Source organism: Copadichromis virginalis, linkage group LG7 (assembly GCF_057382275.1).
Source record: "Copadichromis virginalis isolate Kocher_CV1m ecotype Utaka linkage group LG7, C_Virginalis_male_GT1.1, whole genome shotgun sequence".
In the NCBI taxonomy this organism is placed as follows: domain Eukaryota; kingdom Metazoa; phylum Chordata; class Actinopteri; order Cichliformes; family Cichlidae; genus Copadichromis; species Copadichromis virginalis.
The window spans coordinates 65,313,078-65,326,104 of NC_140624.1; the positions used below are offsets into that span (position 1 = coordinate 65,313,078).

The 13,027-nt window shown below is 41.3% G+C and overlaps 1 protein-coding gene across 1 annotated transcript in view; it reads right to left on the bottom strand.

Moving 5' to 3' along the window:
* Positions 1-9,634, bottom strand: part of sntb2 (syntrophin, beta 2) — a 34,071-nt gene extending 24,437 nt beyond the window's left edge. Inside the window, exon 1 of the mRNA XM_085464780.1 lies at positions 8,808-9,634. Coding sequence (XP_085320906.1) covers positions 8,808-9,537 — 730 coding nt within the window. The 5' untranslated portion in view covers positions 9,538-9,634. The remainder of the gene's footprint in view (positions 1-8,807) is intronic.
* Between the last annotated feature and the right edge of the window lie 3,393 nt (positions 9,635-13,027).

Sequence of the window (13,027 nt, forward strand, 5' to 3'; positions counted from 1 at the left end):
TATAAATGGTTTTCCAATTTATTTGGCATACCCAAAGGTCAGTGCATTCAGTGTATGGCATGAAAGTGTATTTTTATCTGTGTCAACTTTCTACCAAGGATAAAGCAGATTATGGACAAAAATAATCACATTCACCATTGTTTGCGACTACTAAAGATTACAAATGTCTACCTGTCATTGCTGCAGCGGGGCACAGAGTGATGCTGGTTTAGCTGTAGTAGGTTCTTACAGAGGACAAGCAGGATGCTTTCTGGTGTAGTGGAGCATTAGGCTATGCAAGTCAGTCACACATGAGAAAAAAAAAGTCCAACCTTTCTAAAAATTGAACACCTGTCAAAGCAGATGTAATTGCATGAAAACCACAATGGCAGGGCAATGAGACCAGACACACCAGAGCTTATGGTTAGAAGCTCAGCATTCAGTATTCAGACCAAATGCTGCTCTCTTATGTCCTAATGCCACAGTCACGCTGCAGCATGACCAAAGTTACTGTGGCCGTGTGTCACTTGGGAGCCTATTGCTGCTCAAATGGCTGCTCTGAAGACGGAGACATGTCTGTGATCACTCGCAACCACATTATCTTCTAAGGGGCTTTGCAATAAAGAGATGTTAAGACTTAGTCAGTCTGCTACCAGTTCACAATTGAATGGGACCAAGTTGGGACTTACATGTATGTATATCAAAAAACACAAATCAGTAGTTGCAATCAAAAGTGGTTACCAAGAGATTCAGGTTGTTGCACAGCCAAGAGAATAGACTTTAAAGCAAATTAATGCAAAACAAATACACTAAACAACAACAAAGAAACAAAGACTGAACAACTACAAACTCTGATCAATTGCAAAAAGAAACAAATCGCTACAAAGTGACTTGAAACAACTATAAAGAGATTCAAAGAGCTGCAAATAAACTCAGAACACCTGCAAAGACTCAAAATAATACAATCCAAATGCACCCAAAACACTTGGTGAGACTCAAAAGGATGCTAAACAGAACATCTAGAAACAGGGACACAAATTAAACACAAATAAATGCAAAACGACTACAAAGAGATAGAAACCATGTCTGCCCTATGCGTAGTAATTTAGTGTCACTCTGGGGGTCTTGGAAGGGTGAGGGGCCTCAAACATGTCTTACAATGTCGCTCTGTCAGTGCTAATACAAACATGTCTTCCTAATTTCATTTTAAGGTCATTTATAATTCCCTTGGCAGCTGGAAACCAGAGACTTATCCTCAGATTGGTATCAAAGGCAACAGAGTTCAGAGCTGAGAAAGTGGCGGTGGCCTATTTCAGGCAGTGCAGACTCATGCTCCGTGGCAGAGGACAGTAAACGCACCGTCGGCTGAAAAGAAAAGAACCGTTCCTCATCAAGGCTGTCCCCGTTTTATCAATGCCCTTTGTGTCTGTTTTTTTTTTATTCCATTCAATTACTCACAAAAGGCTCATCTCGTGTCTCCTTCCACCGAGCAGAAGGCTAACCCAATAAGATAGAAAGGGCTGCTGCAGCAAGCTTCAACTAATCATTTGGACATACGGGATGTTGTGTCTTCCAGTCAGCTGCTGAGGGGAGGGGGATTAATCAGCAGCGTGTCATATCTGGATTATGTATGTCATGCATTAAAAGGTCAGGCAACTTCAGTGTGCTTATCGAGACCTCCCTACCTGTGTGGCCTTGGAGGGTGAATTCAACCTCGTGCAGCAAATGGCCTCAACTCGTACTCACACGCAGCCTGTGTTACTACAGTGCAAGAAAAAGCAGGATGCTTAGGATTTAATGTAAATTCTTCCATAAATTCTACTTTACAAAGCTTTAATATTTTCAGTGACAGTGGAGTCCAATTCACTGCGATCCACTTAGACCTCAATAATGCAAGCAAAGTAGAATTTCCAAAAACTCAGAAACGAACAAGTAGTCTAGAGCTTTATAAGGAACACTCGTTCAACAGATCAACAGCACACATATTGCATGGCACCGACTCAATGCATTTAGGCATGCAGACATGGCCAAGACAAACTGAGCATCAGAATGGGGAAGAAGAATTGCTTTAAAAGACGTTGAATGTGGCATGGTTGTTGGTGTCAGACAGGCCGATCTGAAAGTTTTAGAAACTGCTGATCTCCTGAGCTTTCCCACCACAAGCATCTCTGAGGTTTACAGAGAATGGTCAAAAAAAGAGAAAAATATCCAGCGAGTGCCAGTTCTCTGGGTGAAAATATCTTTTTGATGTCAGGCATTGGAGGAGAATGGGAAGATAGTAACTGAGATAACCACATTACAATCAAGGTATGCCGAAGGGCATCTCTGAACCCATATCACATTGAGCCTTGGGCTACAGCAGCATAAGACCATACCAGGCATATCTGCTGTCTATGATGTCACAGATCCAAGAGTAGAAAAAGAGTGTCTGAAAAAAACTATAAAAAGTGGATGTAGCCACTGTGACACCACCCACAGGTTTGTCAAGTCATGTTTTGAAGCCACAAGCTGAATGTTTGCACTGTTGCCAGCTTGGTGTTTTGAAACCAGGTGTGGCAAGTGAGGGATGGATCTGACTGTGAAGATGCCGCTCATGAGTACACCCTGGATAATCCTCAATTCTGACACTTAGAATGCTAAAAAATGACAAAATATTTAGTGTGATCCAAAAAGAGTGTCCGAAAGCGTATACTGAGTTCATGTTAAGGTGTTGTGTGGATGTCCCATCAGCTTCTCCATCATGGATGCTGGGGTTACTAAGTAACCAAACAAGATTTTTCCAAGAAGAACAGCCCAAGAGTCCTGTGATAGTCTGGTTACCTGTCCTATGATGGCTGGGAAAGGCCGCCTAATCTGGATAAGTGGAAAAATGGATGGATGGCATACTTTGTACAGTTAAATAAATGCCATGGTTGCTATTGCCACTTCAACTATAAGTTCTTGTCATTGAGAATAGTTCTGTTATAATTACTTTGTGTTTTACATCAGATGTCTTATTTTGTCTAAAAAGTAAGTCTAAAACACAAAACCATTAGAGTTCAAAGAAAAGCATCAAATCCATATGTTTGAAGAACCGGAAGCCATTAAATGTGCTGCATTTTTGTTTAAAAATTGCCCAAATGATCATTTAACTACTCATTGATTGACTAATTGATGCAGTTGGACATCCTCCCCTGTAGTGCAGATGATAAAACTTACATAAAGTGTGGTGGAACATGTGGAGCAGCACGAATCATGCAAGCCGGACCCACCAGTTTTGACCTTTGCCCTACATAAAAACATGCGAGCGGAGGTCAGGAATGTGGGGCTCCCGTGCTAATTGTCTGAACATTTTGGAGGTTTGTGTAATGTGTACATGGCAGAAAGAGTCTGGAAACTCGAGCCTCATTCTGGCTCACTGCTGCAGCGGCAGAGCCACAAACAACACAGCTCACTGCCGTCAAACTGGCAAACAGTGACAGGCAGCTGACACATTCCTAGAAAAAGACCTCTCAGTCTGGACTGTAGATGCATCCGGCACATCTTCCTGTGTGCACCCGAGGGTGACTGCAAATGCTTTTTATGTTGATATCAGATCCAAAAGGCTGGTTTCCACCAGAGGTTTCGAAGTGATAATTATTTCTGTGTTACCAGAAAATCCCGATACCACATTCACAAAGACGCCTAAGCTTTTATTTGGCACAACGGAGAGCTTAAAAACAGGCCTCATTCTGACTTTAGTGGAAATGTGTCACTCATTGATCAGTTCCTACAATCACTGCTCGTCAGTATTCACCCGGCGTTCATTCCAAACCATTAAACACTGCATTTAGCCATTCCCAACTTGAAGTTTCCGTATCCCAAGGGCTCTGTGGCCAGCAATCCATTCTTTTTCCATTTTTTCTAAAGATTGAACAGTTCAACGTCAGTGCACTTTTAGGCTCTGAATGCATCTCAATGAAGCTCTGTGGAGCCACATAATGAGCCAGTAAACAACACATTCTCAGCCCACACCATAACCCCATCTACACAAATTATGTTTTTAAGGTTTTACGAAGTCTAACCAGGAGTCACTGAAGACTATTGCAGCTGGCAAATATGATTGCTGTAGACTAATTTCCTGTCAGTTGGTTTCACTGACTCAGCTCTCATTTACCTACAGTGTGCGTTCAGGCTCTTTTATCTGGAGTTTAGTGGGTGTTCAGGCTTGCTGAAAAGTGCGTAGGTTTTAGGAAAGCGTGTCTGCACACCTAACCTTTAGCAGACCTACCTTTTGTGGAACTGTAGGTGTGATAAGCATTCTTATAAATACAAAAACTTTTCAACCACCTGTTTCCCACATCAGACGGCACCAGTTAGTCTTTAAATAAGTGCGGTTTTCAAACTTAATTAAATTCGAAAATAAAAGAAAACTACAAGTGCTGCTGCGCGTCGAGCAACTTCGAAGCACCTTTAGGCGCTTAGTTTGAAACGTAAATGAAGTTTAATTTCAATGAGCGCTTGGACACAAAATCTGCGTGTTTTGACGTGCTGCAAATTAAAAGCCATTTAGATTCCCAATACTGCAAGTACCATGGACTTCTTTGTTAAAATAACTCTGCTTTAGGTTTTCCTCCACAGGTGTTTATTCCTTGTTAGCTTATCAGCACCAGAGGACACTATTTTAGTGGTGTCCATCTACACCATGATGATTTTTAGATCCTCTTTATAACCAAATTGTGATTTTATGCCATATTTCATGAAAGCACTCAAATACCTATGTTTATGCTTCTATTTCCTGCAGTCTGGTCTTGGGAGCGCATTTTCAAATAGCAGAAATCACACATCATGTGAGTTGTGTGTCACATGACTACCAGAAGAATTTTACATGCAACTCTCGTTTCTCTTGACACCCTGCTGAAGATTCCCTGACCCCTATATTTTTTTTGATGGTAAAGACAATGAGCTCGATCATCTTGGTCAATATTAAGATCAGTGTAATGTAAAATTTTGGTGTGCTTGTTGAAATTGTATTTGTTGATCCTCGCTTAACTCCTAAACTAAAGTGCTTCCTCTTGTTGCCAAAACTTGTTAGGAAGTCAGTTTGGGTGTGCTGGATTTGCAGTACAAAACGAAAAGAGACCCCCCCTGTGAAAAGGAAGCCTGCACAGTGATTGTTTTGTTCTGCTTATGTCATTTTTTTAATTTCTGGAAGCCATGATTGTAACCGAATAAACATTTCTATTAATTGCACAGCCGTAATATACACCTAGCAGCCTGACACCTTTGAAGTCATTGTTCTAGTAGACCGCCAAATGTAAATGAATGTCATTTACTCTTCTTTTAGCTTTGTTTTGGTCTCCACCTACTACTTGGAGAAACATCTGGCTGTGCAGCTTCTATAGCCTTTGGCTGTCTGCCAGAGGCTGACGAGTGAACACACCAAATGGGCTGTCAATCTAAAACAAGCATTAAAGATTAAAGACACAAAAGCTGCTCAGAGCTGTAGTGTTAGCTGATAATTCTCTCTAATTCTGACACAGCGGTCAGCACGTCACAATACACAGTCTTTTGAGTCAAAGCCAGAGCAGTTTGAAACTGGTTCAGACCATTTTTTTTTAATAAAAACATTTTTTTTTGTTCTGGTGCACTATATAAATAAAAATAACAGCCTATTAAATTACATAAAGTATGTAAACTGTAGGGATGGGTATCATTTAGGTTTTATCCGATACCAGTACCAAACCGGTACTTTTGAAACGGTGCCAGTGCTTAAACGGTGCTCAAACCGGTGCTTAAAGAATGGAGAACACACAATTTGTACAAAAACCTCTCATGTTTAGCTGGTTTTTTTGTAAAAAGATAACAATGTTAGCCTTTTCTGCAGCTAGAGGGGATTTATGGCATCACTCTTGGCTGGAAGCAGTGCTTAATCAATGGGAGAAAAAAAAACAAAAAAAACAAAAACAAACTTTGTCCAAAAACCTCTCATTTTTAGCTGTTTTCCACTTTTTCTTTGGTCATTTTAGCCTTTTTGGCCAGGATGAAGGGAGTATCTGCCATCAAACAAGAAGACAGCCGCATGTAGCTATGATGATGTTTGCTAGTTCACCTTACATGCATTAATGTAATAACGTGGTTAGCCTACTCAACGTAAATTACACACGAACAACATTAAGCGACTCACTCAGAGAAGAACGGCTGCTGCCATCATCATCATTTCTGCTACACTGGCAGGGCTAGGGGCCAGGACTGTACTCCTCCGGTTTTTGGGGGATGTTGCTAACTCTGCGTCCGATTACAGACACCACACCCGCAGTAGATGTGCACGGTGTGAGGTCTCGCAGCAAGCTATCAAATACGGTGCATTTCTCGGCTTTTAACAAAATGCTATACGTCGCCAGGTGTTTCATCAGATTCGAGGAGTTACCTCCTTTGCACAGTATCACAGTATCACCTTAAAGCACTTGTTGCAGGCTGCTGAGTTTGCATCTTTTGCTGTGAAGTACAGCCAGACTTTTGACCGCTTCGCCTTGGGCGTTTTTAATCTGTAGCTTTGCTCTAAAAGAACGTACGTACCTGGACCCGCCTACTACGATTGCAAAGGTAAAATGATTGGCTAGAATCCAAAGTGTATGACATCTCAGGAAAAGAAAGCACCGAAATGTGCGCTGCTTTTCGGTCTGGTTACTACCGTTTATGTCAGAACCGGTGCCATTATGGCACCGGACACCGGTACCCATCCCTAGTAAACTGTGGATAGAATAATGACATGGGAGATTATTTAGCACAGAACTAATTTGAAATAGTATGTTTAGACACTTTGTCATTCGTCACAAACCATATCGTTTGGTGACATTTGTTTAGTTGACTCTATGAAAAACATTTCAAGATAACAGTCTGACACGCATAAAATTGTACTTTTGCACCAACGAGGTGATTCCCAAAGAGCTACAAGCTGAAAACTTGGTATAGCTCAACATGGTGTGCAGTCTGTTCTCAAAGATTTTGAAGAAACTGGACAAGTGAAGGACAAAAGAAGAAGTGGTAGTTCTAAAAAACAATTTACACCAGATGTTCTTAAAGAAATAGGGGATAACTTCCTGCAAACACTTATCACAGCACCCAAACGATGCATCACACCCTTCAGCTGAAAAGAAAAAAGCATTGTCAAATTTTGAAGAACCATTCAATATGACCTGGAAGGCATTTGATTGGTAACGGCTTCATTTTTCAGCATGGCAACCAATGTGGTATCATCTTAACGGAGAACGGAAGAATCAAAAGGAAGCAAACATCCAAAGAAGACTTTGAATGTCCTTCGAGACCCCTGGAGAACTATTCCTGAAGACTACTTAAAGAAATTACAAGAAAGCTTGGCTGAGAGTTCAGGCTGTGCTGAAAAATAAAGGTGGTCACACAAAATGGTGACTTTCAAGCTTGTTAGGATTGTATAACACAGCCTTATAGACTGTGTTACTGTGCATGTTTGCATGTATTTCCTATTTTCCCAGCAAAACACAAAGAACTGAACGGTGGCTCAAGACTTTTGCAAAGTACAGTACATGCAAATATTTAAATTTCTAAGACAAACCAAAAATCCACGCACGTTTTATGTTTTAATTCAAACTTCTACAAATATATATTTATTTTTAATATATGTATACATAGTTTATTTTTTCTACCCTTTAATTTATTTTGCCATAATTTTATTCATCACATTACTTACCTTTTTCCAAATCTATCAAAATTGACCTATACATTATAGCTTCGTATTTATTTTAGGTGCACGAAATGTTATTTCTAGTACTTGCCTTTTCTTTTCTAACTGACACGTGTGCAGAGATAACATGTTCGTACAGGTGCAGATGGTGTTTTAGTCATTTTCTTTCTCAAGGCATGAGAAAGAAAATGACTTTCCACATTTTAAATGTGGAAAACAGGAATTAGACTGAGAAATTCCTCAGTGTTCCAATTTGAGGACGTGTGTGCACTTTCTGAGACTTTACATTTATGCATTTTTTCATTCATATGAGATAGAATATTGATTTATTTTTAATTTTATTTTTATATCGCTAAATCGCAACAGCAGTCGACTTAAGCCAGTTTACATTGTAAGGCAGATACATTACAATAATAATATAGATCAAGTCTGTTTATCACTTTCTGCCGACCAGCACCTTCAACCACAGACAAATCTCTGCTCGTGTTTACTCTGACTTCTCATCCTTTAGTAATCCACAACTGTTCAGACACAGAGTACAATGTATCCAACTCTGACTGTGACCACAGCTGTGGTTACATTCCTGTTTACACTAATCAAAGACTCTCTGTTCTGTTGATATTACTTAAGCCCTGCTCCTCCACAGCCTCCTCCTCCTCCACGCCTCCTAGTCATAGATCAACTGGGATTGTGTGTGTTTATGTCTATATTATAATGTGTTATGCAAACAATTATGTGTGGTGAAAGTTACAAACCCACAGGACGTGTGTGGAGCGATCCAAAAAGAGTTTATGGCACTCTGCACCACGCAGTGCCATGAGGGAGCGATGTGGTGTGCAGATTAAATTAAAAGTATTACTCCAGAAGTGCTTTTTTAAAACTCAGTCCTGCTGTGTAACTGGCGACTTGTGCAGTTTTCTTTTTACTTGCGTGCTCCAACATGTGACGTGTTTCCACAAATGGTTTGAAGCTATTAATCCAAGTATGGAAACTGCGCTCACCTTTCGAACACGTGCTGGAATACGAAGACCCGGAGCTGAACTGAAACCTGTGAAAGTTCCTGGAGATGTGATAGAGGTGTGCAGCCTGACCACAGGACTCTAATCTCGGCCCTTTCAAATCCCCGCTCTCGCGTGGGCCAACTTACCCTCCAGCGTGACTTCTTTGCCTGCCTTCTTGAGCGCCTGGACCGCCTGGTCGTGCGTTGCCTCCCGGAGGTCGTTGCCGTTCACCGACAGGATCGCGTCGCCCACCCGGAGAGCCCGGCTCTGGTCTGCGGCGAGCCCCGGGAAGATCTTTGAGATGAGGATGGGCATCCTGTTCTCGCGCCCCCCCTTAATGCTGATCCCCAGCCCGCCAGACTCCTGTTTGACAACCCGGACTTTGCGCACAGCTTCCGAAGACCCGTCCAGGCTGACGTGGAAGTCGCCTGGTCTCGACCCGAAACTGGACCCGGGGCTGCCGTAGCTGGAGCCGGGGCTCCCGAAGTCTGAGTTAGTGCCGTTATTCGGGTACTTTCCAGGGCTGTTCATGCTGTAACCGCCGTCGTACTGACCCCGACTGACCCCCCCGCGCCCCGGGCTGCCACTGCGCCCCCGACCCCCGTGGCTCTGGTTCTGGAGTTGGTCCTGACCCGAGGAATGACCGCGGCCGGGGTTCCCGGGACTTGTTCCCGGGTCGTTTCCGTTTGACATGCCATTTCGCAGGCCCGCCGAAGAGTTGCTGTAGTCCCAGTGATTGGTCCCGGGGCCGGTTGCCTCCGCGTCGGCCGTCAAAGTGAGCGTTTCTCGGGTGAGCTCGGCGGTCACTCGGATCCAGCGGTCACGGAGCAGAAGGTCCAGCTGTCCGTTTTTGTCTGCTCGGGTCCAAACTGCCATTCCGGGACGGTTAGCCTGCTCCGAGGCGGGCCGCTTTCACACTAAACTCATCATCAACTTTTTCCTCTTTTTCAGAGCGCGCACAAGCAGCGACTAGGCTCCACGGGCCCGCATTGACACACCCACTCCCGCCGTGACTGCAGGCAGAGGTGGGGGGAGACAGAAGGACTCCCAGAACACAGAGAGAGAAGAGGAAAAGCACAACTGGCTGTGATGTGCCAGCTTGTTGTTGAGTTCAGGCTCTGAGGATGTCCAACTTCCACTGGAAGTTAGAGCGACTGAAACGAGAAAGCTTCCTGTCAACCCTTTCAAAATAAAAAAAGCGGTCAGAGTAGACGGCTCCTGCCAGTGCAGGAAACCAAGAAAGAGAAGACGAGGCTCAAAATATGGACTAAAACCACTGACATAAAAGAAAAAGGGCAAAAGTCCACAAGAAAAAGCAAGGAATTAAGATTAAAATTCATCATATTTCTTTAAAGAAAATATATAAAACATAAAAATAAATCACACAATTAAGACCCCAAGTGAAAACATAACAAATTGAAGTCAAAACGATTTACATATTAAGTCCAAATTTATTTTTTTTTTATTTATTTATTTATTTATTTATTTATTTTTATTTATTTATTTATTTATTTTGCCTGTCCCGTTTGGCTCTTTTGCCATCAGAATTGTTGTCTAAAGGCAAAGAAAGATGCCCAACGGATTTACTTTACCAAATTGACCATCCCAGCCTTGCCATAATGGTCCATTTGATTCACCTTTTATTGTTTATTTTATTTTCACTTACTGAACATGGGACAGACTTGACTGGGGGAAAGAAGGGGAGAAAGAACGAGGGAAAGAGAAACAGCTGAGAAGAGGGACGGGGGAGAAGGGCAAAAACCAAAAACCAACAGAATGAGCAGAAAAAGAAGAAAAAAAGAAAAAAAATGCATATATCAATCACCTGGGTCACCTGCTGAGAAAGAAAAAAGAAAACAAGCAGAAGAGAACAAGAGTAATAGAATAAACAACATCACAATGATATATGGGAATATGACAGTAAATACTAAATATTAAACATTATTGTGCAGCACATAAGATCAACAGAACATAGTGTGCTTTGAGGTAGGAGCCAAAAAGGGTGTAGTTTGTGGGTGTGATCAACCGTGTGTACACCTGTGAGCATGGACGCGCTTGTTTTTTGTTTTTTAAAAGGTTCCTTCATGTAATGATCTGCTAGAGGGTGTGGGGGGGCCACAGCCCCGTCCTCCAGGGCATGAAGCAGGTATGGAGCTGATCAAAACTCCAGACATCCAGAGGCCCCCAGAACACAAGAGACCATGGAAGACCAACAAAGGGGCAGCCGCGCCACTGTCCCAGTAAGAGCTGAGGAGAGTCCCAGATGAGGGTTCACTCAGCAGCCGCGGAGCAGAAGCCAGGGGGGGTTGCAGTGACGCGCCAAATTAAGTCCAAATTTAGAAGAAAGTACACCAACTGACAATTTTAAGATTTTGCATATCAGGAAATGTTAAATAATAATAATAATAATAATAATAATAATAATAATAATCCTCACCAGGTCTTACAACTGCAGGAGAACATCAACACATGACTTACTACACAATATCATTATTTATTTATTATTCATGACAAATAATTAAATAATAAATAACCAAGAATTAAAAAAAAGTTTTACTTTTTAAAATCCAAATTTAGTTACCAGTCATTTGCAGTCTAATTTCTGACTTACTAGGTCAAAATTACAGCTTAAGTTTGTGTGAGAGAAACATCTGACAAAAAATTCAAAATTTTACTAGAAGTACAGAATATAAGATAGTTAATATTTTCACTTTGAAAAGTCCAAAGTCAGTTTTCAGTTATTGTTTGGGAGCATTTGGAGCCAATATGAAAGATAAAAATATTTAAATTAATTGCATGAATTATGTAAATATAAAAAAAATATAAGCCACTGAAGACAAAACTTGTAAAACAGTTTAAACTTGTCGTGATAATAAAGGTGTCCTGAAACCCAGAGCCTTCATTAGGTGGACCACATACTTGAACGCTTTTATTCTGAAAGTATAATCACCCACCTTCCTCTTTTAGTCCCCATAAAGCAGCTTGGACTCATGCGGCTTGTCAGAGTAAACTCAGAGCTGGATGACAGGCACACGCAGCCAATGGACACGTAGACCTGTAGATTATTTATTCATGATGGCAGAGGCGGGGAGTCCATAAAGCCATTATGGATCCACTGAGTAGTGGGGACAAAGCCTTCTTAAGTTCACTCACTGCAGTGACTCTATTAATGGATCCTGCTGCCTAATGTCTACTTTGATAGTCCCAGTACTACCTCACATAGTCAGATAGCCGTAACTACAGGAGCAAAAATATAGCTAAGTTATATAAACTCCAACACCAATAAATAATATGCATCAAAACCTGATATATGTTTTTATTTATATTTGATTAATAAAATACAGGAATGTCTCTCTGTTCACTATGAATGTGGCATGGGTGTTGATGCCAGAGATTTTTCCACTTCACCATCTCTGGAGTTTACAGAGAATGGTCTAAAAAAGAGAAAATATCCAGTGAGCAGCAGTTCACGTTGATGCAATGGTCAGAGGAGAATGTCCACACAGGAAGGCAACAGTGAGTCAAATAACTACTTGTTACAACCAAGGTATGCAGAAGAGCATCCCCGAAGACACAACATGTCAAACCTTGATAGGAGATGGCTACAGAAACAGAAGACCACACCAGGTTCCTCTCCTGTCAGCTGAGAACAGGAAACTGAGGCTACGGTTCCCACAGATTCAGAATACTTTATTAATCCATTAATTTAATTATTTTTTAAAAAGCACTCTGTTTATTATTATTAAAATTAGACTGTGGTAAGATCATCATTTTATCTTGATAGCTACTTTTGTCATTTATAATCTGCTGTTTTATCCGTAATCTGAACCAAAGTGGGTTCCACATTAGAGCATCATTAGTTTCCATTATAAAGACATTTTTAATGCGCTGTGGAGGAAAAACCTTTTGTTCCTCATGTTCCATATCCACATCACTTGTGATCACAGTATGATAAGTCATCATTATTATTTTAACTGTTCTCATTATTACCCTCTGGCCTGATGGAGATCAGTGATAGTATGACAGGATTCTTAACGTTTGTACATTAAAGACATTTTCCTTTTACAGCAGCTAATCCGGTTACTGTAATCAGATGTTCCTGGTTATTAAGATAATCACAAATTACATGAGGTTTCCGAGTTGTTAGCAGAGGCTGGACTAAGTGTAGGTAAATACAAAAATATTTGTGTTGGTGAGACCTACAGTGTCACAACATGACTTCTCCACCCTTGTGTCTGTGCTCTTTGCCACCGGCAGAGTCACATCTGTGACTTGATTTACCTTCATCAATTTTGAATGAAAGAAGCTCAGCTGCTACATCAGTCATGTTTCCATAGATCTTTCTGTGTGTAGATAAAACAACAAT